This window comes from Cheilinus undulatus, linkage group 9, assembly GCF_018320785.1.
Source record: "Cheilinus undulatus linkage group 9, ASM1832078v1, whole genome shotgun sequence".
Classification (NCBI taxonomy): Eukaryota; Metazoa; Chordata; class Actinopteri; order Labriformes; family Labridae; genus Cheilinus; species Cheilinus undulatus.
Window position 1 is genome coordinate 34,735,332 of NC_054873.1, and position 25,018 is coordinate 34,760,349.

The 25,018-nt window shown below is 39.7% G+C and overlaps 1 protein-coding gene across 2 annotated transcripts in view; it reads left to right on the forward strand.

Moving 5' to 3' along the window:
• The window catches only part of dusp8a (dual specificity phosphatase 8a), a 68,118-nt gene that overhangs the window by 30,011 nt on the left and 13,089 nt on the right, over positions 1 to 25,018 (forward strand). For both annotated transcript variants that reach the window (XM_041795226.1, XM_041795227.1), the window contains exon 3: positions 473 to 611. In XM_041795226.1, coding sequence (XP_041651160.1) covers positions 473 to 611 — 139 coding nt within the window. The remainder of the gene's footprint in view (positions 1 to 472; positions 612 to 25,018) is intronic.

Consider the following 25,018-nt stretch of genomic DNA (forward strand, 5'->3'; position numbering starts at 1 on the left):
TCATATCAGACGGTCACGAAGCTTTGAACAAGGCTATCTGTGCAAAAAGTCCATCTGGAAATTGGTAAAAGGAGTTTCATGTATTCTGCAGTAATGTATGCTAGAATCTGCTGCAGTAACATTTGCTTCCTGTGGAGCTGGTTTCATTAAAAAATAGGAAGTTGCTTGAAGACATTCGAGGAAGATCCATCATTTAAATGTTATGACTGATGTCTTTCTGCTTGTGACCAGGATTTGGTTGATCTGTGTGTTCACTGTGTATATGATGTATTGTTTTTGAATTGGGCCTAAATACCGGCAAGAAAGCAGTACATAAATCTTCAACAAATGTTTTGATATGCAATTTACATCCTTACAGTTCTAGTTATTAAAACATGCTGTCTCATTGTTGATACTAGGTACCTCAGATGCTTTTCTCAGCAGCATTCCAAATTAAACTTTCTCTCTTCCTTGTTGTTTGTCCTTTGTGCAGGTGGAGCTGGGCAGGAAGCAGGAAGTGGTGGTTTATGACCAGAGCTCTAAAGAGGCAGGGCATCTGTCCAAAGATGGCTTCATGCACATTCTCATGGGAAAGTTGGAGGGCACCTTCCACAAAGTCTCCCTGCTCACCGGTATGTGACTGTGTCACACGATGGTGTCATGTGGATTGATTTGTTTTTCATGCTTAGTAGAAGTTCCCCTGATCATCAGCATCTAGACTTTTTTCTCTTTTTTCATTTCCCTCATTATGTTGAAAACCAAGCAGGTGAACCTCATCTTACACCCCTTACAGATCAAATTGTAACTATTTGTAATAGCTCAGTTTGGTCAGCAGGTGCCACTGGTGAGCACAACAACTCCTCAGTCCCTTTATGCCAGGTAGTCCTCGCTTCTTTACTGGTAGTCGTCAGACTTTTATGAGTATATGTGCAGATAAAAAAGAGAGGAGGAAGTGTAAAAGCTTGCTGCCTGGATACAAAGCCTCTCTGATGACGCTTTGATGTTTAAGCTCCCCTCGTTCTCCCACCCAGCATCATGAAATAAGGCTAAAGCTTAACTTCAATCCTCTGGCCTTATTTACCACAGTTATTATCCTGTCATAGTGTCCACTAAGCACACTAAGACTTATAATTGAGCCCCAGCAAGACTGTTAATAGCCTCGTTGAGTTAATAACCTCTTGATTGCGGTGGCTGCAGCTTTTTTAACAGACAACATTACGCACACATCCACCAGCCGAGGCTTATGAGCCCGTCCCAAATGTGTCAGCGCAGAAAGGAGAGCATAATCTGCCTCAGTCAGGATTGGGGATGAGACGGGAGAGAAGCACTGCTCGGTTAAATCTCTGCTCTCTTCTCTTCATCCCTTCATCCCCATTCTTCTTCTCCTCCTTCTCACCGCTCTCTCCCCTCTCTGCTGAGAGATAAGCGCTTTTTTCATGAGTCATTCATAGATGCTGAGGATTGCCTCAAAGCACCCAAGCTTCACAATTAGCCACAGTCGCAAAGATGTACAAAGGACATATACTGCATGCACGTGCACATACAGCCATGTTTGATTTCACACACAAAGCCAGGATTTTCCTCCTCAGCTTTTTTGATCACACATCACACCCTCCTTAATGAGAGACCCCCGCCTGTCAGCGACTCCCTCCTCCTTATCAACTGCCTCAGCTCCCTCTTGATTTATTTTCTTCAGGAGAGAAAAAAAATAGAAAATCTCACTTCTACCATTTCTGTCCCCACTGTTTCTCTGCTGTTTCCACGACAACAGAGGCAGAGAATATTCCCCAGAAGGATTCAGCCAATGGCGTTAGCTGGTGTTTGGGTGCACATATTATTGGGGTCAGTGGGGCTATGAGCAGCTTGTGTCTGTGCATCCTTAATGTTTACATGCGTATGCATGTGGGAGGTGTTGTGTGTTCACATGAGCGTGCTTGCATTATCACATGTGGATGAGCATTGCAGGATCTGTGCGAGTGTGTGTGCATCTAAGGCAGCTGCAGAGGTTTCATGAGAGAGAGAGAAAGCAGGGAAGAGATGCTGTGAGAAGAAGAATGGGGAAATGATTATCAGGGAATTCTTCAGTCCTTTTGAACATTCCTTCCTTAATCATTTTTACAAAAGAGAGATTATGCTTATTAGTTCATGGATGAGGAAAACTTTTAAGTCGTAGGTTTCAGCTCTATTCTCAATCAGCGATCTGAAAGGGGATGCATTTTACAATTTCAGGAATAAAGAATTTGTGCTCAGCTTCAAGGCCTGCATTTTTACAAAAAGTGCAGTGTGGAAGGGTTGTCGTAATACCAGAATTTTAAACCTAAATATGATACTAGAAAAAAACATAATATTAGTACCTTTATGATGCAACAAATGTCATAGTCCTAGGCACACAGTATTCAAGTGGATTTTTGCAACACTGTCATCATCAGTTAAATGTATGTGTTGTAGGACTTTTTGATTATGGCAGACTCTTAAAGATTTTGATTGATATTAAGATCACAATTATGAAACATCATAACTCATTAACTATTATTGGCATCACATTCGTTTATTGAACCTAGACATTCTAAACACACTGATAAACAACCAATAATTTGAAATAAATGAATGGAAAAACATGAATATGTTAAAATTTTGCTATATAACACCAATGAAGATATAAAAGAACTGCTTTTATGGCCAAGATATAGAAACAAAAACTGAAACATTAAAGACATGGCAAAACCTGTTGACAAAACAAAGTTTCACTCCAACGCTAAAAAGTGGCCAGGTAAAATGCAAAACGTCACTGGTTTGTGTCAGTGAAATTAATATGAAGCACAGCAATGGTGCAAAATGGTGCTCTTTCCTCTCTGAGTTTGATGTTTTCAATAACAGCAACATACAGTGAATGTGCTTACTTTGCAAAGCATCTCATTGGTCTGAGGTTTTAGCACAATCTCTGAGCTGCAATAGATTGACTCAGTTCATCTTAAGCCCAGTGCTACATCAATTTGAGTCATAACATCTTAAACAACTGTTTGAAGTTGATTTTTTTATTACCGATAGCTCACTTGTTTTGAAGATTCAAAGAAGCAGGCTGTGGTGTTACACAAGGCCAGAAAAGCAGCTGTAAACACAGTTGCTCTGTACACTCACTGGCACCTCTGTTCAAACCAAGCTAAGTCAATGATAAACACACTATTTCCAGCAAGTTCTTTACAAAAAGTCTGTAGTTGTAACTTTATTTGGGTGCTTTTATTGTGAATGCTCACATCAGAAATTGTGTCAGAAACAGGCTGTCACGCTCCAGTAGGAGAGAAACGAAACGTAAGACCAGAGTTGTTGTTACAGAGAAGTGGACAAAGAGAGAATTATGGAATCATTTTTCTGTGATTTTATGCTCAGACGTGAGATGAGTATGCCTGCACAGGCTTGTTTTAGGGGTAGACAGGGGTTGAAACACCAAGCATTTAAATGTGTCTTTTTTTAAAAAATTTTTATAAAACGTATGAGAAAGTATCAGAAGTATTTTAAATTTTTGACTTTTTTGTGTAAATTATGTGTGCAGCCAAACTGGGGGTAGCACCACCAGCTGATAGTAAACGTACAAGCTCTTCTTAAATCAGCAGCCTGAAGCAAAGCAGGGCAGTATGTTTAGGGCAGTTTCCTTGATCTAAAATGATACACAGTATCAGCTACATTTGACTAATCATAAAAGCTACTCCTAAGGCAAAAACGTTAAATAGTTTCTGCTTTTTGCCTCCAAATTCTGAGGATTTGCTGTTTTCCTCAGTCTACTATCATTGTAAATGGATGCATTTGCATTCTTAGGTATTTAGGTCTTTTCTGTACTTTTTCTTATCTTTATTACTTCCTTTATTAACCTACCTTTATTCTGCCTCTCTGTTTTTCTCCCCTCCTGCGCCTCGACTGAACCTCTGATATATGATGCTTATAAATTCAGCGATGACTTCATATCTGACCCATGAATTATTTTTGGCCTCACGTGCAGTATGCAGACCACACACACTGGACACACCGTAACATCACTGCAAATCAAGCAAGGGGTAATGTGGGTGGGAAGGCTCAGATAAGAAAGATGAAACGAAAGAAAAGGACCCATAAATGGGATGGACAGGGTGAATAAAAGTGTAATTACTGGGCCTGATGTCTGGGGGGAAGAGGATTTTCTGCCTTAACTGTTACTTACATTGAAGCTTGCCAACGGGAGATTAGGCCACAGTCTTGTAGGCACACATCTCTAAAGTGGGATTATATTTTTCATATTTAAAGATCAAATTTAACGCTTTACTAAAGCGATTGGAGTTTGATGGAAGGTAAGATTGACAGATGAGCTGCATGCTTGTATGACAAGTAAACTAAATGTGTATAATGTGTAATGAATGTATTGATCATGATAGAAAACCAGTGGCAGACTCTTCTTCTGTTTCTGTTGTTCACTAAATAATCAATGACTCGGGGTCAGAAAGCACACCACTTCCTACATGAGGATGATGTCATGGAGCAAACGTCCCAATAGAGCCATTGTGTTTGTGAGCGAGAGGAGTAATCCCTGTAGCTAATGACTCTAACCCTGTGTTTAGTTTGAAATATGTATTTGTGTTGGATGTTGTCAAATGTTTCTGTATGCGTGTGATTGCATGCATTCACTTGAGCAATGCTTGTGTTTGCGTGTATGTTGGCATTATTACCTCATCGACTATGTGAACGTGTTTGTGAGAAACATGTCTCTCTGAGGACGGACGTATTTTTACCACAGCAATGATCTCACTCAGTTGGAGCCCATGCTGATGTGTCTTGCCTTTTTCAGAGTTCTGAGTGTGTTTGGAGGAGAGGATCGCTCAGTTGGAGCCAGCTGCCTCCCCAGTGGGTCTAAAGTTTGCGTGTTTCCCACCAATCTGCAGCACACAGCCAAACCAAAGACAACACCGCCAGCTAGTGTGTAGCGAGGTGGTGTGTTTGTCCATGCCAACTGTGTAGCTGTGTCATCCGTCACATCAGCTCTGATGTAGGCCTGCCAGGATAAAATGTTTTGATGTTGGCCTCTGAACTTCATGTTCTAGTTTTAGCTCAAGAGGCTGCAGGGAGAGAGAGAGATAGAGCACAATCAGAAACATAATCAAAAAGGGAAACGAGAGAGAGCAAACAGCGCTCATGTTCTGATGAAAAAAGAATAGGATGATTTTAAGAGGAGGGGAGGTGGTGATAAAATTGAGAATGTGTTTTTATGTTAATCTCACAATTTATATTGAAATAGAACAGGAGAAAGAGAGTCAGGTCATGAAACAGGAAATGAAGATTTGGAGACAGGTGTGCACATATGCAGGTGTATATTTTAATCCATCCTTTATATGTGATTGTATGTGTGTTTGTGAGGTTTGCAGATGTGTGAGACTGCTCCTAATCTTCCCTAGCACCATCTGCCAGTGTTTTTCAAGGGATTACTAAAGCGTCACACGACCGGGTCAAAGACAGGGAGCGAAAGGAGAGAAAAGGGACACACAAGGAAACGAGAGAAGGAAGAGGGCACGTGCCAGACGTATCTCAGCACTATGCGCAGGGGAGATTTAGAGAGCAGTGATTAAAAACATCCGAGTGGTGCAAAAATGTAAGCGCTTTTCACGCATGCAACCCTGAAATTTTGTGGAAAAGTGTAAGGATAATCCACCCTGAAAATGATCTGACTTCTTGAATTGTTACTCACAGCAGGAAGTTTTCCAGCAGTTTGACTGTCAGTCAGTTGAGGGGAGGAGAGAAATACAAGGGGGCTACCAGGGAAATTTCAGGGTAAAATCAGGGTGGAAGACTCCTCGGTTGGTGTTCACACATGCAGCTCACCCCGGTAAATTATAGACATTTTCAGGAATTTTGTACTAGGTAATTAAGCTTTTTTTTCTACAAGAACTACTTATATGTATACAGCCAAACTAAGTAGTCCTTCAGTCCTTTATATGGAAAAAAATCTCTCAAATTTGTTTTATTTCTTTTAGATTTTTATTTTTGTGCTTTTTTAATTTATGCCTGCTGCTGTTTCTCTGACTTTTGCCTGAATATTTCACAACTTAAAGGACACAAAGTATGTTAAAAATTAATACGGTTAATAATTTCACACTTAAAACGCTTGGCACAGTCATAACCAGCTCAAAACATGGACTTTTTGGTAACATTCTCTGGAAATAAGTTCTTTTCTCCGCTGCTACATGGTGACATCTGCAAAGAACTTATATTGGTGGAAATGTCATCAGAAATGTTTAGATCTTCTAATAGCAATACTGATTTTTAAGCTACAATGCCAATTATGTTGTACATCCATATTTTTTACTTAATGTCCTGCCTCCTGACCACCCGAACCCTCCTTCTCCTTGAATTTTTAAAAATGTACAGGAGTCGGTATTTCATGCTTGAGTATACTAAAATCGAATTATTTATGATTATACAAAGACAGAAGAAAAAATGTACTTTCTCTTAATCAGTATTATTTGGCATTGCTTAGCTTAGTTCTCTTGAGTTTAATCTAAATATTTTTCATGCGTGTGTAACTGACAAATGCCCCAGCAGGATGATTAATTTCTGATACTCCACATCATGTAACTGGGCCACAGTTTTAGCTTTATAGGTAAGCATGTAGACTCCCACGCTGTCATCCTGCCAGCTCAATGCTAAAGCACACTGAACGAGACAAGGCGATGACACACTGATGAGAGGTATTAGGAGATGAAAAGGTGCCTCTCTCTTATTTTCTTTTTGCCTGCTCTCTCTTTCTCTCTCACACACACTAAAAACATACTCAGGAGCTGCTATGTAGCTGGAGGCTTTGATGAGATCAGGTTAGGGTGTGACTGCACAGACAGAGGTACAAAGGTCAACTCAGTTATGTGTCATTCTTCTCTGCTGTTATACAACGGGGCGGCGGCTCCTGTAGGTGTATGTGTATAATGTACGGTGCATGTGCGTGCGTGATGATCAGAGAGAAGCTGAAGAAGTGAGGTAATCGTGGGAGGCCTGATCTCACAATGCAGCCGTTCACCGAGGCATTCCAATGAGCTACATAAGGAGGGCTGTTTGTGTCAGTGCGTGTGTTTGTGTGAGTCTGCGCGTGCACTTCTGCATGAATATGTGCATATGAAGTGGAGCATGCATGCGCATGAGGCAATGTTTGAGAGTGCATGTGTGAGAGAAAGAAAAAGACAAAACAGAGGGAGGAGAGAGCTTTGGAGGAGATGAGGTAATACTCCTCATTTCATCCTGAATGTGGGTCTTCTTGTAGCTCCAGTGTGTGTGCTTCATTAGTGTGCATTCATGTGTGTGTCTCAGAGTGTGTGGTCGTGAGCTCATTTAGTTAGACAGGCCGTCATGCTGACCCGTGCTGTGTTTGTTAGTCTCCTCTGAGCTCAAAGTCTCACTTTATCGTTTTTTTCTTCTTGTCTTAAACTCATCAGGAATTGTCCTCATCCTCTGAGCCGGAGTCTGCAAAGACAAACATGTAAATGCATTCATGCACCCCTGCATTAAAGTTGTAACGTGCAGGATGCTTCACTAAACTCCGGCATTGTCCTTTTTCTTCAAGGAAGGTGCAATTTAAAGTGGCTGAAAGGTGCTCCCTGCAGCTTAAGTCTCTGCCAACAGTGCCATCTAAAGTCTTTTTAGGGCTACAGAGGAAGACCGTGTTTGAGTGGCATTTATGTGGAGCTTGACAGTGGGGCTGAACAATTTTGAAGAAAATATCTAATTGCAATTATTCTGAATTCTATTGCAAATGCAGTATCAGTTGTATTGAAGGAAATGATCATTTTTGTCATTCTCATTTCTAAATAAGGACAGTAGGAACTATTCAAGAAAAAAATGGCATTTGAACGTTGATGAATGTTTGCATAATGTTTAGAGCATGTCACCTGTGCTGCAAAAAAGTTTCAGGTTCAAGGAATACTGCACCTGCAAGTATGCCATATTTTGATACTTTGGTTTCAATAAATTGTCCAGCCTTTATCAACAGGATGGTTCCAGAAGCAAAATTCCCACTCATTTTCTCTGTAGTGGATTTGATTATCAGCCACATTGTCCTAAGTATCCAAATTTGACTTGTACAAGCTACGTAAGGATAAATATGAAAAACTAGTACCAACTTAGTACCAGCATCAACACATCTAATACCTACTGTACCAAATAAAAGGGCATTTCACTACATTGCCACCCCAACACAATATTCATCACTCCAACAGAAAGGCTCAAAATATGTCCTGTAAGGAAGTTATACCTGTTTCCTTTACTTTCTATTCACATCTTATTTCTGAGTCATTTACGGTACTGAGAAAGCTTTTATTCATCTGCAGACTTTGGTTCAGGCACATTTTAGATACTGGCACCTCTAAAAAAGTATCAATTTTAGCACCAGTACCACAAAAAAACCAAATGATAGCCAGCCCTAAAGAATCTTTGTATCATTCATTCATTTAATATTTGATTGATAATTAATTAACAAATAAATGGAAATGAAAAATTGCTCATTGTTCACTTTTCTGTTTTAAAAACCAAATCAAATAATGAAAATACTGTTCATTTTATAGTTTTCATTTCTGAAATAAAATCAAATAAACAGGAAATGATAGGAATCCATATATCATTCGTTCATTTGATATTTGATTGGTAATTGAGTAACAAATAATGAAAAAAATGTACATTTTCTTGTTTTCATTTCTGAAACAAAATCAAATAAACAAGAAATGATGCGCCTTTTTGACTTTTGCTATAAATGTTGGGATCAGAGAATGTAATATGGAAAAAGGGTGTAAGCAGTTAGTATGATTTCAGTATTAATTTATACAACCTGGTGTAGGTGTTGTGCTCAGAAAAGCATCGAATCACATGCCCATTGCTGAGGGGTTCACGCTTCCTGTAATGATATATGGGAACACAAACACCTGCACCAAGTTCAGTCACGTTCCTGCACTTGTGCTCCTTCATTTGCGTCCATGCCATGCTTTGGTCCACCTTGTCCTTCCGTGCCGGAGCCAGGGGAGCATGCCGCATCCAGGCATGGAAGAGTGTACTCATGCTGGTCAAATATACTGGACTTTTAGGTGCAAATGTATCCAGGCACAGTACAGATTGCCAAGTGTGAGTGTTCCCGTATATCATTCCAGGAAGCATGAACTCCTTGGCGATGGGCATTTAATCCTCAGGATGCTTTTCTGAGCACAACACCTGCACCAGGTTACACAAATCAACATTGTAATCAAATTAACTGCTTACAGCTGTTTTTTTCATATTACGTTCTTTGATCCCAACAAAAATAGCAAAAGTCAAAAAGACGCATCATTTCCCGTTTATTTGATTTCATTTTAGAAATGAAAACTAGGAAATGATCAGTTTTTTTATTATTTAATTTGGTTTTTAAAAACTGAAAAGTGAACAATGAGCCATTTTTCATTTATTTGTTATGCAATTATCAATCAAATATTAAATGAACACATGATACATGGATTGATATGTTTCTTTGACTTTGCTATTTATGTTGGGATCAAAGGATGTAATATGAAAACACAGCTGTAAGCAATTTCATTGCAATATTGATTTGCGTAACATCATGCAGGTGTTGTGCTCAGAAAAGCATCCTGAGAATCACATGCCCATCGCTGGGGAGTTCACGCTTCCTGTAATGATATATGGGAACACAAACACCTGCACCAGTTTATGCAAATTATTACGGAAATCATACCAACTGCTTATGCCCGTTTTTTCATGTTACATTCTCTGATCCCAACATTTATAGCAAAAGTCAAAAAGACGCATCATTTCTTGTTTATTTGATTTCGTTTCAGGAATGAAAACAAGAAAATGAACAATTTTTCATTATTTGTCATTCAGTTATCCATCAAATATTAAATGAACGGATTCTAAAGCTGCCTCAGTGTGAAACAACAGTATGCACTCCTGTAGAAGACAACAGTTTGTAAAATTTAAACCTCTTCTTTAGAAAAACCTGATTAATTAGTGACTTCATCCAAATTACTACAGTACCCACAATCCTAGAGTGTCACAGTGACATCACTGATGGGATCTCCCGTAATAATGGAATTGTCTACTGCCCTTGCAATCAATGGCTATCAGCTGTTGATGATGACAATACTTGCTGCAGCACTATGAACTCATACAAAGTACGATATAGTACAACAATATGATTAAAATGTAAACATTTAAATAAAAAGCAGTGTAGATTAAGGTGCTTTTTTGTGTGAAAGCTTGAAAAACTATCCTCAACAATTGAAATGAGTCTCAGTGGATTGTGGGATATGCAGTTCCTTCACACTTGCAAAGAAATATGTACGTGCTTGGTCCTTTGCCTTTTTCTTTTGTTTTGAGTCCAGTTTTTGCACCAGTTTAAAAGTTTTATAGTTATGATGAGGATTCAGGTAGCTTGTTGGCTTGGATTATGCATTGATAATGATTTTTTGTAACATCTATGGAGGATTTGAATGTTGAATTTACTTCTGGAACCAGCTTTTATACCACTCAGTGCCTCCAAGTGTGTCATGATTGGCAGTAGTGCAGGTCAGAGAGGTTTCACTTCGCTCCATATTCTCCCCTCATGCAGCCTTCGCTGTTCCTCTTTCCACCCTCTCTCTGTCACCACCCTTCTTAACCTCCTAACCTGCCCTCTCTGCACCTTCTTGCCCCCTTCTCCACCTCTGCCTCCCCCTCCATCTGACCTCTCTCCATTACGCTGAGGGGAGCTCCAGCAGATCAATGATTTCATTGAGAAGGAGCCAGTGGTGCCATTAGGAGGTGAGCTCACCTTCCCTGGGGATATCTGACACATTATTCTCAATGACCTCGCCTTCCTCTCCATCCCTCCATCAGCTCCTTTACCTTCCTCCCTGTCAATTTCTTCCTCTTGGTTCCCTCCCCCTCTTCTCCTCTGTTTCACAGTGCTGAGAACAGAGCTCTATTTTTAGGCCCAGACTCCTGCGGTCGTCACATCTGGCGCCAGTGGCCTCGATGCTCTCACCCTGGCCTGTAGATACACAAACACACAGGGGCGCACATACACGTCAGCCCCACCCCTGCCAGGACCAAGAGAGCACAAAGGTCAAAGAAAATGGACCACAAAAATACCAATGACATCACCTCTTTGCTCTGAGAAGTGCTGCAGACTTTGGAGCTGCACACATGTGACATAATGCTCTGTTTTTCTGCAAACAGTCACTCTGCAGGTATGTAATGAGCTCCTTTTAAGCCTCACACCTTCAAGAGGTTTTGTGCAAATGTTTAGCTCACGCACACCTCTGTGAAGAGCGAATACATGCACATATGGTCAGACTTCCACTCTCATACTATGGTAAGAGGGCCTGGAGGAGGCCTGTGCCGAGCGGAGTTTTATGTAACAATGTTCTGTTTCTGCCAGTGTTCTCACCCCCTCCCTCGTCCATCTCATTGGCCTCACATGATGAGCTTGATGTCATTTTCCCCTTCTTTCCCTCAAAACCGGAGAACAAAAACAGGCCAGCATTTGTGTGTGTGTTCATGCACGCTGATGTATGCGTGTTTATGTGTGTGTGTCTGTGTGTGTGTCTGTGTGTTTATGTGAGCTCTTGCCAAATGTTTCCACCATGACGTGATCTCACTGCTCTGCTAGCCTCCTGCTCCTCTTCCCCTTTCTCCTCCATCACTCAGAGTCCCTTTGCTTGCTCTGGAAGGCTAAGCACACATACTCATAAAAGTAACACAGCTATATGTATATTTATAAAATCTAGCATGCAATGAAGAGCTGAGACAAGCTCTCTAGATGAAGGCATGAGAAATGATGCATATAGGCTATTCCAAGAAGCGCAGATAAAGATTAGAGCTCAAGATGTCAGGACAAATTGGCATATAGATATCCCCATATAGATACAAAGATTAGATGTGCATATAAGCAAAATTAACATTTCTGTTGATATAGTTTTATAATGCATGCATTCACCAGGCAAGGCCTAAAATTTATATCACAGTATATATATGTATATATATTTTGTAATTATGGACATATCAGATATCGACAAAAATCCAGTGTTCTTCACTCAAACAAGGTAACAACTATGGAATTTTATTTTGAAGAACTTGCCAAAAATAGCTTGCTTGTCATTCATTTAACTAAGCTTAAGTACTTTAGTAAGCTATAGTAGTTTTTTACATCTGCTTCTCTGACCCCAGTTAATATCTTTGCCCGCTTCTTTGACTCACTATTTACTTAAATAAGCAGGTCATGAGTCAAACTGCACTTTAAAACTGATGTTTGAGCCATTATAAAATCATAACAAATCATCGCAACACTGGGCTCAGGACACCCAAGTCGATCCATTGCAGCTCAGAGCTTGTGTTGAAGATCCAGACAAACCAACAGAGACGCTCTACAAAGTGAGCACACTTGCTGTATGTTGCTGTTATTACAAACATTAAACTCTGAGAGGAGAGGACACACTTTTCACCTCATTGCCATGCCTCACGTTAACTACACTGACAAACAGATGACATTTGGTTTGTTAACTGGCTGAGCAACAAGAGTCGAACTGAGCTGTTGTCATATATAACTCTGCCACGCTAATGGCAGCATAAATTACACCTCCTGTGCACTACAACATGGTGATGACAGAAATTATAACTATGATACTTACAACCCGCTACTAGCATGCATATGAACATCCCCCTGATTCAAACCTTTTTGCACCAATCTTAAAAGAGAAGGAAATGTAATTTTAAATATCTAATTTAATGTGGTGTTTCAAATGTTTCGGCTCGGGGCCACAGAATTGAATTAGCTTAATAGCTAATTCTGATTCAGCAGTTGCGTTGTTCATGCCCCTGTCAAATTAACGAAATTGAAACATGAGCATTATGTCCTTAAACTTCAAAATACAGGTTATCACTTGACCACACCATAGCTTAAATGATCATTTATACAAAAGAAAAGAAAGAAAGAAGAAACTTTGGACTTTTGGAAGAGATTTATCACTTTATAAGACTTAGAAGCAGTAATTAGCCTGATAGTTCCTGCATACAAACAAAGACACATGCAAACATTGATGTGCAATTGACTCTAAAATTACCTTACAGAAAAAATGTGCATGCATAGCAAACTCTCTGTTGTTTTTCCTACAAAATGCTCTTTGTCTGTTTAGGAGTATGTGAAACTTCTGCAGAAACCCTGTGGGACAGTGTTTGTACCACAGTGCCCTAAATACTTGTACCATGGATGTTTAAGCTGCTGTGTGTATACAGTCCATTCACACTGCATACCATTTGGCTCCTGCTGCATTTCAAGTCTATCTAGAAGCCTTTTGAACATCCGATCCTGCCATGTCATACATTCATCCAGCATGGAATAAAAATAGTTTGTTTAAACTGTTACCTAGGCAGTGTCAACACATCAGGTCAACAGGAGCTAAAGCTGAACAGCACACTAACCCAGGCCAGTTTTCTCCATGCTACGCCCCCATCAGCACCTCATAACTCCAACCTCACCATGAATTCAGGCCAAGTTCGCCAAAGTTTGGTTGCTGCGCCATCAGTTTACCGCTGCAGCTCTTTACTCTTGATGATTGACACACATGTGGAATGGAAATTTCCAAAGGCTGAAGAAAAAGGGCAAAAGAGTGGCTAAAAATGATGCTAGTTTATCCAACCCCTAGCTGGCCTGCATCCACCAGATTCCATTCATGCTCGGACTGCCCACTGCCGTTCCTGTCATAACGTCATTCCCTGGAACAATAGTGGATTCCTGTTTATCACTGACTGTCTTTGATGCACTTTATCTCTGGTATGCTGCAGCACTGCTTCCTTGTTTACCTAATTGGTTGCCATGTTTTTTTCAGCTATTTTAAACAGACTTAGATTACACCTCTGGCATTTGGATAAGATTCTGTTTCTTGGCAGATTTACGAAGTGTGTTAGTGTTAGAAAACCTATTTTAATGTGCAGTTTGCTAATTATTTCCAAATATAAAAAAAAGATTTTCCTTTTCCAGACTCCTAGGAAAAGGAGCAGACTGGTTGTTTGTAGCAGAGCAGAGAGTTTAACTTCTCAGCGGTTTGACACTTTTCCTGGTATGTACACAGACGTGTACCAGAGGGCTTATTACTGTAAATACATGCTGACCACACACAAACTTTTGCGCTGAACCTCTGGAGTTGCTGCTGCTTCCTGATAGAGGCGGGAGATTTTCCAGTCGCCATGGCAACAGGCTAATTTTGGAGTTCCAGGCAGGCCCGAGGCCCACGATCGAGGAATGCAGCAGTTTGTGATCATTCCCGGTCCTGCTGATAACTCCCCTCTGCTCACACATAAACACAAACAAAGAAGAAGGCAGCCCACGGAGAGGCTACTTCCCTTTCTGTTGTGTAACTATTTCCTGTTTCTGATAAAGTGACATCAGGGCTCCCCAGGGTTAAAGAGGGAGACGCCTAAAGAACTCAGCCTGCATGTATACAAGTATTTATCTTCAGGGTTTAAGGGGGAAAATCTAAACGCATTAGCTTTAAAGCTAATTCAGAGGCATCACTGAGGCGTTGGCAGGGTGCAAGTTGAAACAGCTTGCCCAGTTCCTCTCTTGGCATTGCGTCATTCTTTCTCTATTGTTCTTCTGAAGCTGGTGGAGTGATGTCACTGCAGCGCTGTGGATGTTACACATTCACACATATATATACACACTGTCTCCAGGGCCTGTAATGGCAGGAAAACCAACCCTTACCACCGCTGTTGTGATTGCCGCTGTTGTCACTACGTCCTGTACGCCCAAACTCAGTCTCCAGGGTGTAACGCCTTAATTTTGCTGCATGTCTGTGTGTAAGAGGGTACTGCTGAGTGATTAACAGCTCAGTAATGTGCTCACTTGTATTTGATTAAATGTGCAGTATGTCTAGGCTTAACAGTGTTGTGAGAAAGTATTTACCCCTTTCATTATTTCTTTAAGCATATTTGTCACACTTCAATGTTTTAGATCATCAAACAAATTTCAATATTAGACAAGGATAAGCAGAGTAAACACAAGATGAAGTTTTTAAATGATAATTTCAGTCAATAAGGGAAAAAACATCCAAAACTTCCTGGTTTTATGTAAGAAAAGGTAATTGTTCCCCCTTATTAAATCATGAATTAACTGCGATTAAGCACATTTCTTTGAGTCAGGAAAATCACTAAAATAGAACCTGTCTGACAAAGTGAAGTAGGCTAAAAGAGCTTAAAAGAAACAGATTTGCCACAATCTAAAAAAACTCAAGAATGATTGAGAAACAAAGTCACTGACATCTATCAGATTGGAAAAGGTTACAGCACCTTTTCTAAGGCTTTGGGACTCTAGCGAATCATGGTGAGGGCCATAATCCACAAATAGAGAAAACCTGAGACAGTGGTGAACCCTCCCTGGTGTGTCAGGTCTACCTCAACAGCTCATCCAGGAGATCACAAAAGAACCCAGAACATTTCAAGACCTGCAGGTAACACTTGACTCAGTTGAGGTCAGTGTTCATGATTCAACAATAAACAAGAGACTGGGTTCAAATGGCATCCATGGAAGAGTTCCAAAGCCAAAATCACCGCTGATTAAAGGCTCCTATTGTATTTGCCAAAATATTTCTTGATGAATCCTGAGACTTCTGGGAAAATATTTTGTGGACGGATGAGACAAAACTTACTGGAAGGTGTGCGTACATCTGGCTCAGAACTAACAGCATTTCATGCCAACAGTCAAACATGGTGGCGGTAGTCTGATAGTCTAGGGCAGTGGCTCTCAAACTTTCAAACCTGTGACCCCCAAAATAAAGGTGCCATAGACTCGGGAGCCCCACTGTATCTGAAGGTGGTTGAAGAATTGTCAAACACAGCTGTGTAAATTTAAGAATAGCCATATGCAGACTTACATTTTAAGGATTTTTTACACATTACTTTGATTTCAGCATAAATCTCACCAAATGACCATTTTTATCTTAAATTGAATATAATTTTATGCATATATTTTTTATCAAAATGGGTAAAATATACAGTTTGAAATAATTTTGAAATATTCTTTATTTTTTGTTTTTTGTTTTTTGTTTTTTGTTTTTTTGTGGAAGGCAGGGACCCCGTCTCGGTGTCTCACAACCCCCAAGGGGTCCCAACCCCCATGTTGAGAACCGCCGGTCTAGGGCTGCTTTGCCGCTTCAGGACCTGGACAACTTGTCACTGATGGAATCATGAATTCTGCTCTCTACCAGAAAATCCTGAAGGAGAATGTCCAGCCATCAGTTTGTGACCTCAAGCTCAAATGCACTTGGGTTATTCAATGTTCCAAAACACACCAGCAAGGGCGCCAGTTTAACTCGGTAGAGCAGGTACCCATATACACAGGCTATAGTACTCTATTCGCATGTCTTCTCCCTCTCTCTCTTTCTACTTCCTGTCTCTCTTCAGCCGTCCTATCCAAATAAAGGCAACATTTTTTTAAAGACATCAAAACACGCCTGTAAGTTCACCTCTTAAAGAAGATCTTGGAGAAGCCTAGTCAACGTCTGGACTTGCTTGAAAACCCTCCAGTGTGGCTGACTAAAAACAGTTCTGCAAAGAACATGGGGGGAAAATTTCTCCACAGCAAAGTGAAAGACTCATTGTTAGTTATCAAAAATGCTTGCTTGCAGATTTTGCTGCCAAGGGTGGCACAACCAGTTATTAGGTTTAGGGGGCAATTTCTTCTTCACATTTGGCCAGATAGGTTTGGATGGTTTTTCCCTAAATAAATGAAACAAGAAACAGAAATCAGGAAGGGGGAAATACTTTTCCACAGCACTGTGTATAAATTGCTTGTCTGAAGAACTGTTAGATTTCTGAAACATCAGTTAAAGGATCATTTTGATTTAAAGAAGAAGGATTTTACAATACTAATTTGATGTGCCTCATGGCATAGTTTTTATGTGCCATGCCTTTCATTGTGCCTTGAGTCATACAGCATGTACTGATGAGATAACAGGAGTTTTATGTGAGCGTATATCAGAGGAAATGATCATAAAAAGACAGACCCTCTGTTTCACTCTGAGACTGTCTGAGCTAATTGTCAGACAGGTAGACAAGATGCATGTAGACACAAAGAAGAGGTCTGTGTACGTGAAGGACCAGATGGCTTGGCTTCCAGCATTGGTGTCAAGACAGCGAGTGTGTCAGCCTGCCTGCTGTGCTGATAGGAGCTAATTAACTCTGAACTGATCTGAAGCCTGCCTGTCAATCTGCATGTAGTGGCAGTACTAGCTAATTAAAAACAAACTTATCGGCTGCCAGCTTCTGTCTGTCTGAGCACCGCAGTTATTACTGCGTCTGTATTTGTGTTTGTTTGTGTCAGACTGCTCTACATTAGAGAGAGAAAGATGTGTGCTGTGTGTTTTTGTGTTATTGCCTTCAGGGGATGTAAGGAAACCCTGCATCCCTGCTCAGCACATTAGCATTTAGAATGAAATAACCATCCGTAATGCTCAAATGAACCCATGCAGACAAACTCACCTCTGGGGAAATCACAGACAGCATTCCTTGATCTTTTCATTCCTAAAGACTGAGGTGTGCACTTCCTTAGCCTTCATCATCACACATGCACAGATGCATTATTCATCTTTATATAACCTGACAAACCAGCTGTGAGCCGTCTATCGGCTGAAATTAACATTTATTTCATAAGCTCACATTTTTACACACAGGCTTTTTATGCATGCAGACATACTGAAGCACATGCCACAATTCATATCAAGGCTTTACAGCCCGCCCTTTCCTCAACACACCACACACCGCTGAGCATCTCCTACTGGGATTTTTAAGTAGTTCATCTGGTTTATGAGGGCCCGTCTGGTCCTGAAAGCCCCCCTTGGTGTGTTTGATAGCTTACACCCTTTTCTGTTTGGTGTGTGTTGCCTGCATTTATGTGTTTGTGTGTAACTAATTTCTAGCCAGTGAGATGGATTTACTGGTGCAGTAGCCCAGAGTGGCGAGCTTCTCCAGGGGGTTAAGTTGTTTGGTGGGCAGGGGGTCTGTAGCATAACTGATGTAAGAACCCCCCACCCTCCTCCTCACCCCCGTCCACACACAAATGTACACACACATCCAAGCTGATAGAGATGAGACTACCTCATACATGAGTACACACAAGAAAAGCAGTGTCTTGGTGCAACAAAATATATATTTATACTAAGGCTGCAACATTAATGCCAATTTATTAAGGTCCATCACAAATGCATACAGTTTTTGAGTTGTGATTGTATGCTTTATTGTCCCTTTCAGCACATCATAGCTAAGCCATTGCATCATCTTGCTGCAGTCACAGTGACGTAAAATAAGCCCACCACTGCTCCTTAATGTCTCATGTCACTCTAAAAGCATTGAGCTTTTCTAATAATACATCAGAACTGTCTGTATGTGAACTGTGGACTGTATTGAGATAACTTCGATAATGAATATTAACTATACAAACAGTGATTGATTGATTATGATTTAAAAGCTCATAGACAGCTCAGTGGAAAAGTCATAACTCATCTACACCTTGTGTTATCAGGCATTCATCTTTTTACTGTTTCCTTATTTCCTTTTCAGACTGAAACAAGTTCCTCATTCTGTGGTTAGTTCATGTCATAATCTTAGACCCAACCTCAGCAGTGCTCATCTAAAACTATGAGTAAAAATGTAAGTCCACTATTTTTTTTCCATTAGGAAGACTAGACTAAGACTAGCTGAAATAGATCTTTGATGATCTGAAGTTAAGTTTTTGTCACAGACTAAATCAAGACTAAATTTATCCACTGCATAAAAGGCATGTCAGTAATCATTAAGTGTTTTACATGAATATTAATTTTACAATTGGGCTGATTTAGTTACGTCAAAGAAAGTAAATGCCTTGACTAAAAGTAAAGACTAAAGAGGCCTTCCCATTGTATTTAGCGACTCTGCTCTACTTGGTTTGACTCGGCATGGCAGCCCGGTGCGGCAGGGATTGCTTTTCCACCACAACTGAGCAGCCCATCTGAGGACTCATCTAGAGCCGATAATGCAGCGGTTTGAGTCAATGACTTTAAATAGCTGCTCTTTGGTAAGCATTGTTTTGTCCTGCCAGGAGAAGAAGAACTGTTTGGTTTCTCTGTCCACTCACATCATACCTGACCGTGCTGTTGTCACAAGATTTTTCAAAGTTTGCTGCTGCGGTGTGGACTTCTGTCAGACAGTACAAATGTACAAAATGAAAACTAATAGTAATAGTTAATGATAATAGTTGGAATGCAAAGAGTGGTTTTCAAAAAGGGGAGATTTATTGTGATTAGGTAGAGAAATTCAGAGATGAATAGTGATTAAAAATTCATGGAGAAGTGCAGAATTTTGAAAAAATATGAGTGGTATCATAAAATAATATTCCACCTGTAGTGATTTCTTAACACTTCCTTAAATAAAACATAAATATTTAGATGATAAATATTATGAAAAAATTGTTCTTAATACTTTTTACAGTAATTTTTTGCATGTGAGAGCCCTAATTTTTAAAGAAACACTATTTGAATATTGGGACTGTCTAATGATATGTTTTTTTATTGCAATTAATCTCAGAATTTCTGAAATCCAAATTAATCCCTTTTATGATGCATATGGAAATTCTACTCCTTTGCATTCAAACTCTTTGTTTCATTTTGGATTTTTGTGCTGTCTTACAATGGGAGTAAAGAGCTTAGTGTTTGTATACAGATCTGCTTTTATTTCGGAGGAAAAGAAACTTTGGGTAGATGAAGATTTTGCATTGTTTTAACTACTGTAAAGGATACTTATTATGGTTTAAGAGGAAATAAGGGAGCTTTAAAAAGGTGAAAGTTTGATAGCACAAGGTGCAGATGACTTGACTTGTCCACTGAGCTGTCGGGGAATGTTTTAAACTGAAGTGGCACCTTAAGGAGCAGTGGTGTATTTATTTCCCTTCAATGTGGCTGCAGGAGAGGGACAACAAAGCATGCAATTACTGCGATTTAAGAAATTGAATGCACTTATTATGGACCTGAATTCATCAAAATTAATGCGTACTGACCTATTACTTATTTAATAACAATATTTACTTTTACACCCTTTCCCTCTCTCTGTTATCTTTCTGGAAACAGTGTGTTATCTCAGTCTTGAAGAAGTGCTCGTGCTAATTTGGTCAAACTTACTGTGGTCAGTTTTGAGGAGGTTGGAGGTTTGATTCAGCACCTTTACCACTTGCACACACATATCAAACACACTCTGACCTACTGCACTACTAATGTTCTTTAGCTGTATGACCGCATCATTTCAGCTACCATCTTCTCATCTCCCTCTGGGTTTAAACATCCCCCTCCCCAATTACTTCCAACACCCCAAGCTACCTTACCCTTCGCCCCCACCTCCCCCACTCTCGATCACTCTATCCATTCTCCCATCTCTCCTCCCTTGGTGACTACCTCACCCCCCAGGCATGGCAGCTGTGTTCTCCTGTAGGCATTACATCACTGCAAGAGCAGTCTTGTTACTGATCCCCTGACAACCAGCACCATCAACACACATACACACTTGTGCACAGGCGCATATGCTTGTGTTTACAGATATCAGAGCCAATAACTGTCCACCCCGTCCCTCACCCCTGCAGCAATATCCTCTCACCTTCATCTGTTCTTCCTCCTCACTTGGTCAGATACACACAAAGATGGAGTCAGACATACATTAACTCACTGTCTTTATCACCGTAACTCGCCCTATCTGGAAAATGACGTCTCTTTTTTTCCATGATATCCTGACAGATGATCTGTGGTGTAGGATGACACTCCTGTCGCTGCCTGTCTCAACGCGGGGAGAAGGAGGACAGGCGCTGACAAAACATATTCAATGATAAATATTTCACTTACATCATGATGTTATTATTTATAGTTAGGTACAGTATCATAGGGAATAGTCTAATGAAAAATACTCATAAAGATAGTTATTGTTGATTGGTCAATACAATACAAAGCAGTATGGATTAGATTAAAAGTATACACTTTATTTTGATGATATTTATGAATACGTTCATTTGTACTTATTTGACTCTGTTTGTGTTTGAATTAAAGAACCATTTTTGTTTTATTCGACACAAAATTTGTCCCGACCAGCCTGCTTTCATATAAGTTTTTAAGACTAAAAGATGCTGTGTTGTTCAGACTAGAAAAATGCTTCAAAACACCTCTCTCTTTATTATCAGTCCTTGTTAATTTAATGTTTGTTTGATGTATACAGCCTGATTTCTAATTACAGCTTTAATGCATCTCAGCATGCTCTGCTATTTTCTCACTTTGCTGCTGATGAGTGACATTATACCCCCTAAGAATCACCAAATCTGCCCTTCCTTACATGAAATGAGGGTTAGGTAGTCAGACTAATATAATACTATTATACTCTGTTTTTTCATTTCAAGTACAATTGTTTGCATCCTCACTCCTCATTGATTTGATTTTGTATATTTAGTTTATTTAACAGTCACTGGACTTAAACGCCTACCATGCATGGAGAGATGCAGATTTAAGGAAAAACTTGAGTGCTCTCACCTTAAAAACATCCACCAATAGAGATTTCTGATTTCTGATTTCTTGTTGTCATTGCAGCAGAAAATATCTGATTATATTTATTTGAAAAGTAGGAGAAATGTTTTGTACAAACCTTTCCCAAACTACAGGATTATGCAGCCTAATTTGAGACCTAAAAATCTTCTGAGGCCCACCAAAAAACGCGCTAATAAAACTACAAAATGAGGCTGAAATATAAACTTTTATTTATCATATTTGTGTTTCTTAAACTGGGAATTTGAATGCTTTTAGATACATTAACATAACTTGCAAAGTGTTTGTAGGATCAAAAGTACAATTAATGAGCCACTGTCATTTATTTTGATCAAGCATCTGCAGAGTCACTTAAATTTGCTTTTCTAATATTCATCTCTATAACTGTACTTTGTGGCAAACTCCTCCCAAGTAGCCTACTGTGTCACAAAACACTGTGAAATTCTTAAAACTGGGAAGCAAGCAGCATAGAAGAATGTCACCTGTCAATCCAGTACCAGTTAAACCGTAACATCTGTTGTATACATTAGAAAAAACTAAAAGTGTGCTTTGTTACTTCTGAATCTTAAAATAATAATATTTAATCAAGTATTTTAAGATAATTTAAAATGTGATTTATATATAATTTTTTTATTTCTTTGATTTTTAGTTTTTAGTTTTTGAAATGACCTTTCACCGCCCACCTAGAGGGCCCCGGCCCACACTTGGGGAAGCACTGTTGTATACGATTAAAAAAATGTTCAATTTATTCAAACACACATCTTCAAATAGTAGAACCAGGAAAAAAATAATTATTGCAGGGGTTTCAGGTTTTTTTCAGGAGCTGTAGGAATCAAGAAGTTAAACAAACAAAATGAATCTGAATGGGTATTTAAAGTTAGCGAAAAATTCATGAATTCAATAAAAGTTAATTTAAAAAGGTTTAAAATGTTCCTGTTTTCACTGATATTGAGATTAAACATAGCACTTTGTGCTTCAAAGTGTGGTTTGGCAAGACTGAGGTCATTATGGATTAAAGAAAGACCTGTTTAGGTGGAAGGGATGGATGGATGGATGGATGGATGGATGGATGTTTTATTAATCCCACCTTACAGACACATGATACATTTACAGCCCCCCCCCCCAAAAAAAACCAACATTTACATAAATTTCTACCCAGAAGTCAAAATCTCACCAAATTGAAAGAAACAGAATGTAAATCTGAAATTAAAAATTATTTTATAACCAAAAGTTTAAAAAAATGGAAAAACCAAAACCCTTTGCAGAAAACAAATTAGATTTAAATGTATAATTTAATTAAAAATAGATTTTATAAGAACAAAAAAATGTGCCAAAAGTTACAAGTAAGCAGTATTTTATAGAGAAAAAATAGATTTGAGTATGTACTAGCTCTCGTTGGTATTTTTTTCCAAGCTGCAAGGTTATAATAGTTTGGGATTTTTCAGTATTTTTTTTTTATTTTTGTTTTCTATGTTTTTGTTTTCGATTTCAGCTCAGTTTTTATTAGTTTAAGTGTTAGTTCTAGTTTTTTCAGTCATACTCGTCAGGGGCGAGATCCCCAAAGAGCCATAAAAATACAAGCATCATATAGTTTGATGTTTGAATACAGATCAAGACCCAAACCCTGAAACTAGGGACATTTTGTCTCTAATTTTATTTTAGTTTAGTTTAGTTTGTTTTTGAGCAAACAAAATAGTTTGAGTTAGTTTTGTTTTTTTTTTTGGAAAGCCTAGTTTCTATGGTAGTTTTTATGTTTTAGTTATTTCTTTAGTTTTAGTGATCTATAATAACTTTGCTGTGTTGTAAAGGAGGGGAAAATACCGCACACCACAAACCTGTGGACTTAAGGAGCACATTATAGTACATGGCACAATAATCATTAAAACTCTTATAACCTTTTAGTTTTTCATGATTGTGTAATCATGATTACATTTATTTGTCCATTTCTTTCTTTGAATAAGATAAAAATCATCTGCGTTTGATTGAAGGTATGCAGACTTAGTGTGAAAGTGAAGAAGACTTCCAGGTCACACCTATTAGTTTACTATGCAGTCACTGAAGTACATGATGTATCTGCACACACAAAACTAGATGGACCAGGTACTTATAAAATCTTAAATGCATTCATGTACCATGTTTGCTCTGTTCACATCACACCTTGTTGTTCCCATGTGGAGAGGCTGCAGCTTGTTGTTCAGGTCTCTAAGCTCTCTTTGGCCTTCACACTTGTCTCCTTCTATCTTACACGGCTATCTTATCCTCTCATCTCCACTTCTCTCTTTCTGTTTTGGCTTCTCTTTATGTGTGTACACTGAGCGTTGTCCTGGCTACAAGCCCTCCACCATAAAAGCATGCTGTAAATCTAAGAGATGTCAGAGGAGGAGGGGGGTGCCCGGAGTGACCGTCCTACCTATTTCTGTCGCAGCGGAGCACACATGTGCCGTCAATAAAAATGGCCTGGCTGTCATTTATAGCGTCTTGGCTATGATCCTCTAATTAACACACCTGCTATTCTGAGCCTTGTTACCCTGCTGAGGAGGGGTGAGGGGGTGAGGAGAAGGAGGGCAGAGTGTTTGCTGACCATTAAAACATCAGCGGATACTTTGTCTTGTTGTTGCTAGCTTCAGCTGCTGCAGGTGTTGGGAAGTTGTTTGAAAAGCTTGTTTTATGGCTTTGAGCCACACAGACAGAAAAGCTAACAGAGGTGTGTATTCAGAGGTGTGTTTGGATTGTAGTGACCCAACATGACCACTGTGGAGTGCCACACCTGCTCCAACCAGCTGCAGATAGAGGAAAAAGGTGTGCGTGTGATTCTGCTAGGTTCATCATCCACCCAATAACCGAACGTCAGTCTGCACTTTCACAAAGCTCATCATTGCCAAATGACCTATATCCTGTCCCGCTGTCTCTCTCAGTGACCCGTGGTTGCACAGAGAGTGATGTAAGGCTGTTCTCGCCCATGTGTGATCATTGAGGGGTCTGCAGTGATGAGATGAGGTCAGTCAGTCAGCATGCAGCTGGCCCCCCTCTAGACATCTTGTATAAGCTTATTTGCCCTTTTTTTTTAACTGGGCGATGACTTAATGCATTAGAGGCCCAATTGACCCGCTTTGAATGTGATCATCGTACCACGACATCTCAACCTGAGAATGAACAGCCAGTCAGACAGGACGTTTGATTGGCTTACTGACAGGAAGAGCTGTTTTTAGGAGCTTGTGCTATTTATTCTTAACAAGATGTTCACTGACAGCAGCAAAAAAGGTTAATATGCAACATTTTTTAGGCTCTACTTTGAGCTGCATTTCAGTCTCCTCCAGCAGTTCTATCCAGTCCTGTGCCGCTTTGTTTCCATAGCTGGACTTGTGGCCTACATGTTTGTCATTCCATAGTAAAGTACCAGGAGTCTGCGGCCTGTCAAAAGGATGATGGCTGCCGACCACAAGCTTGTTTGGTCTTCTCATCACCTCCAATCT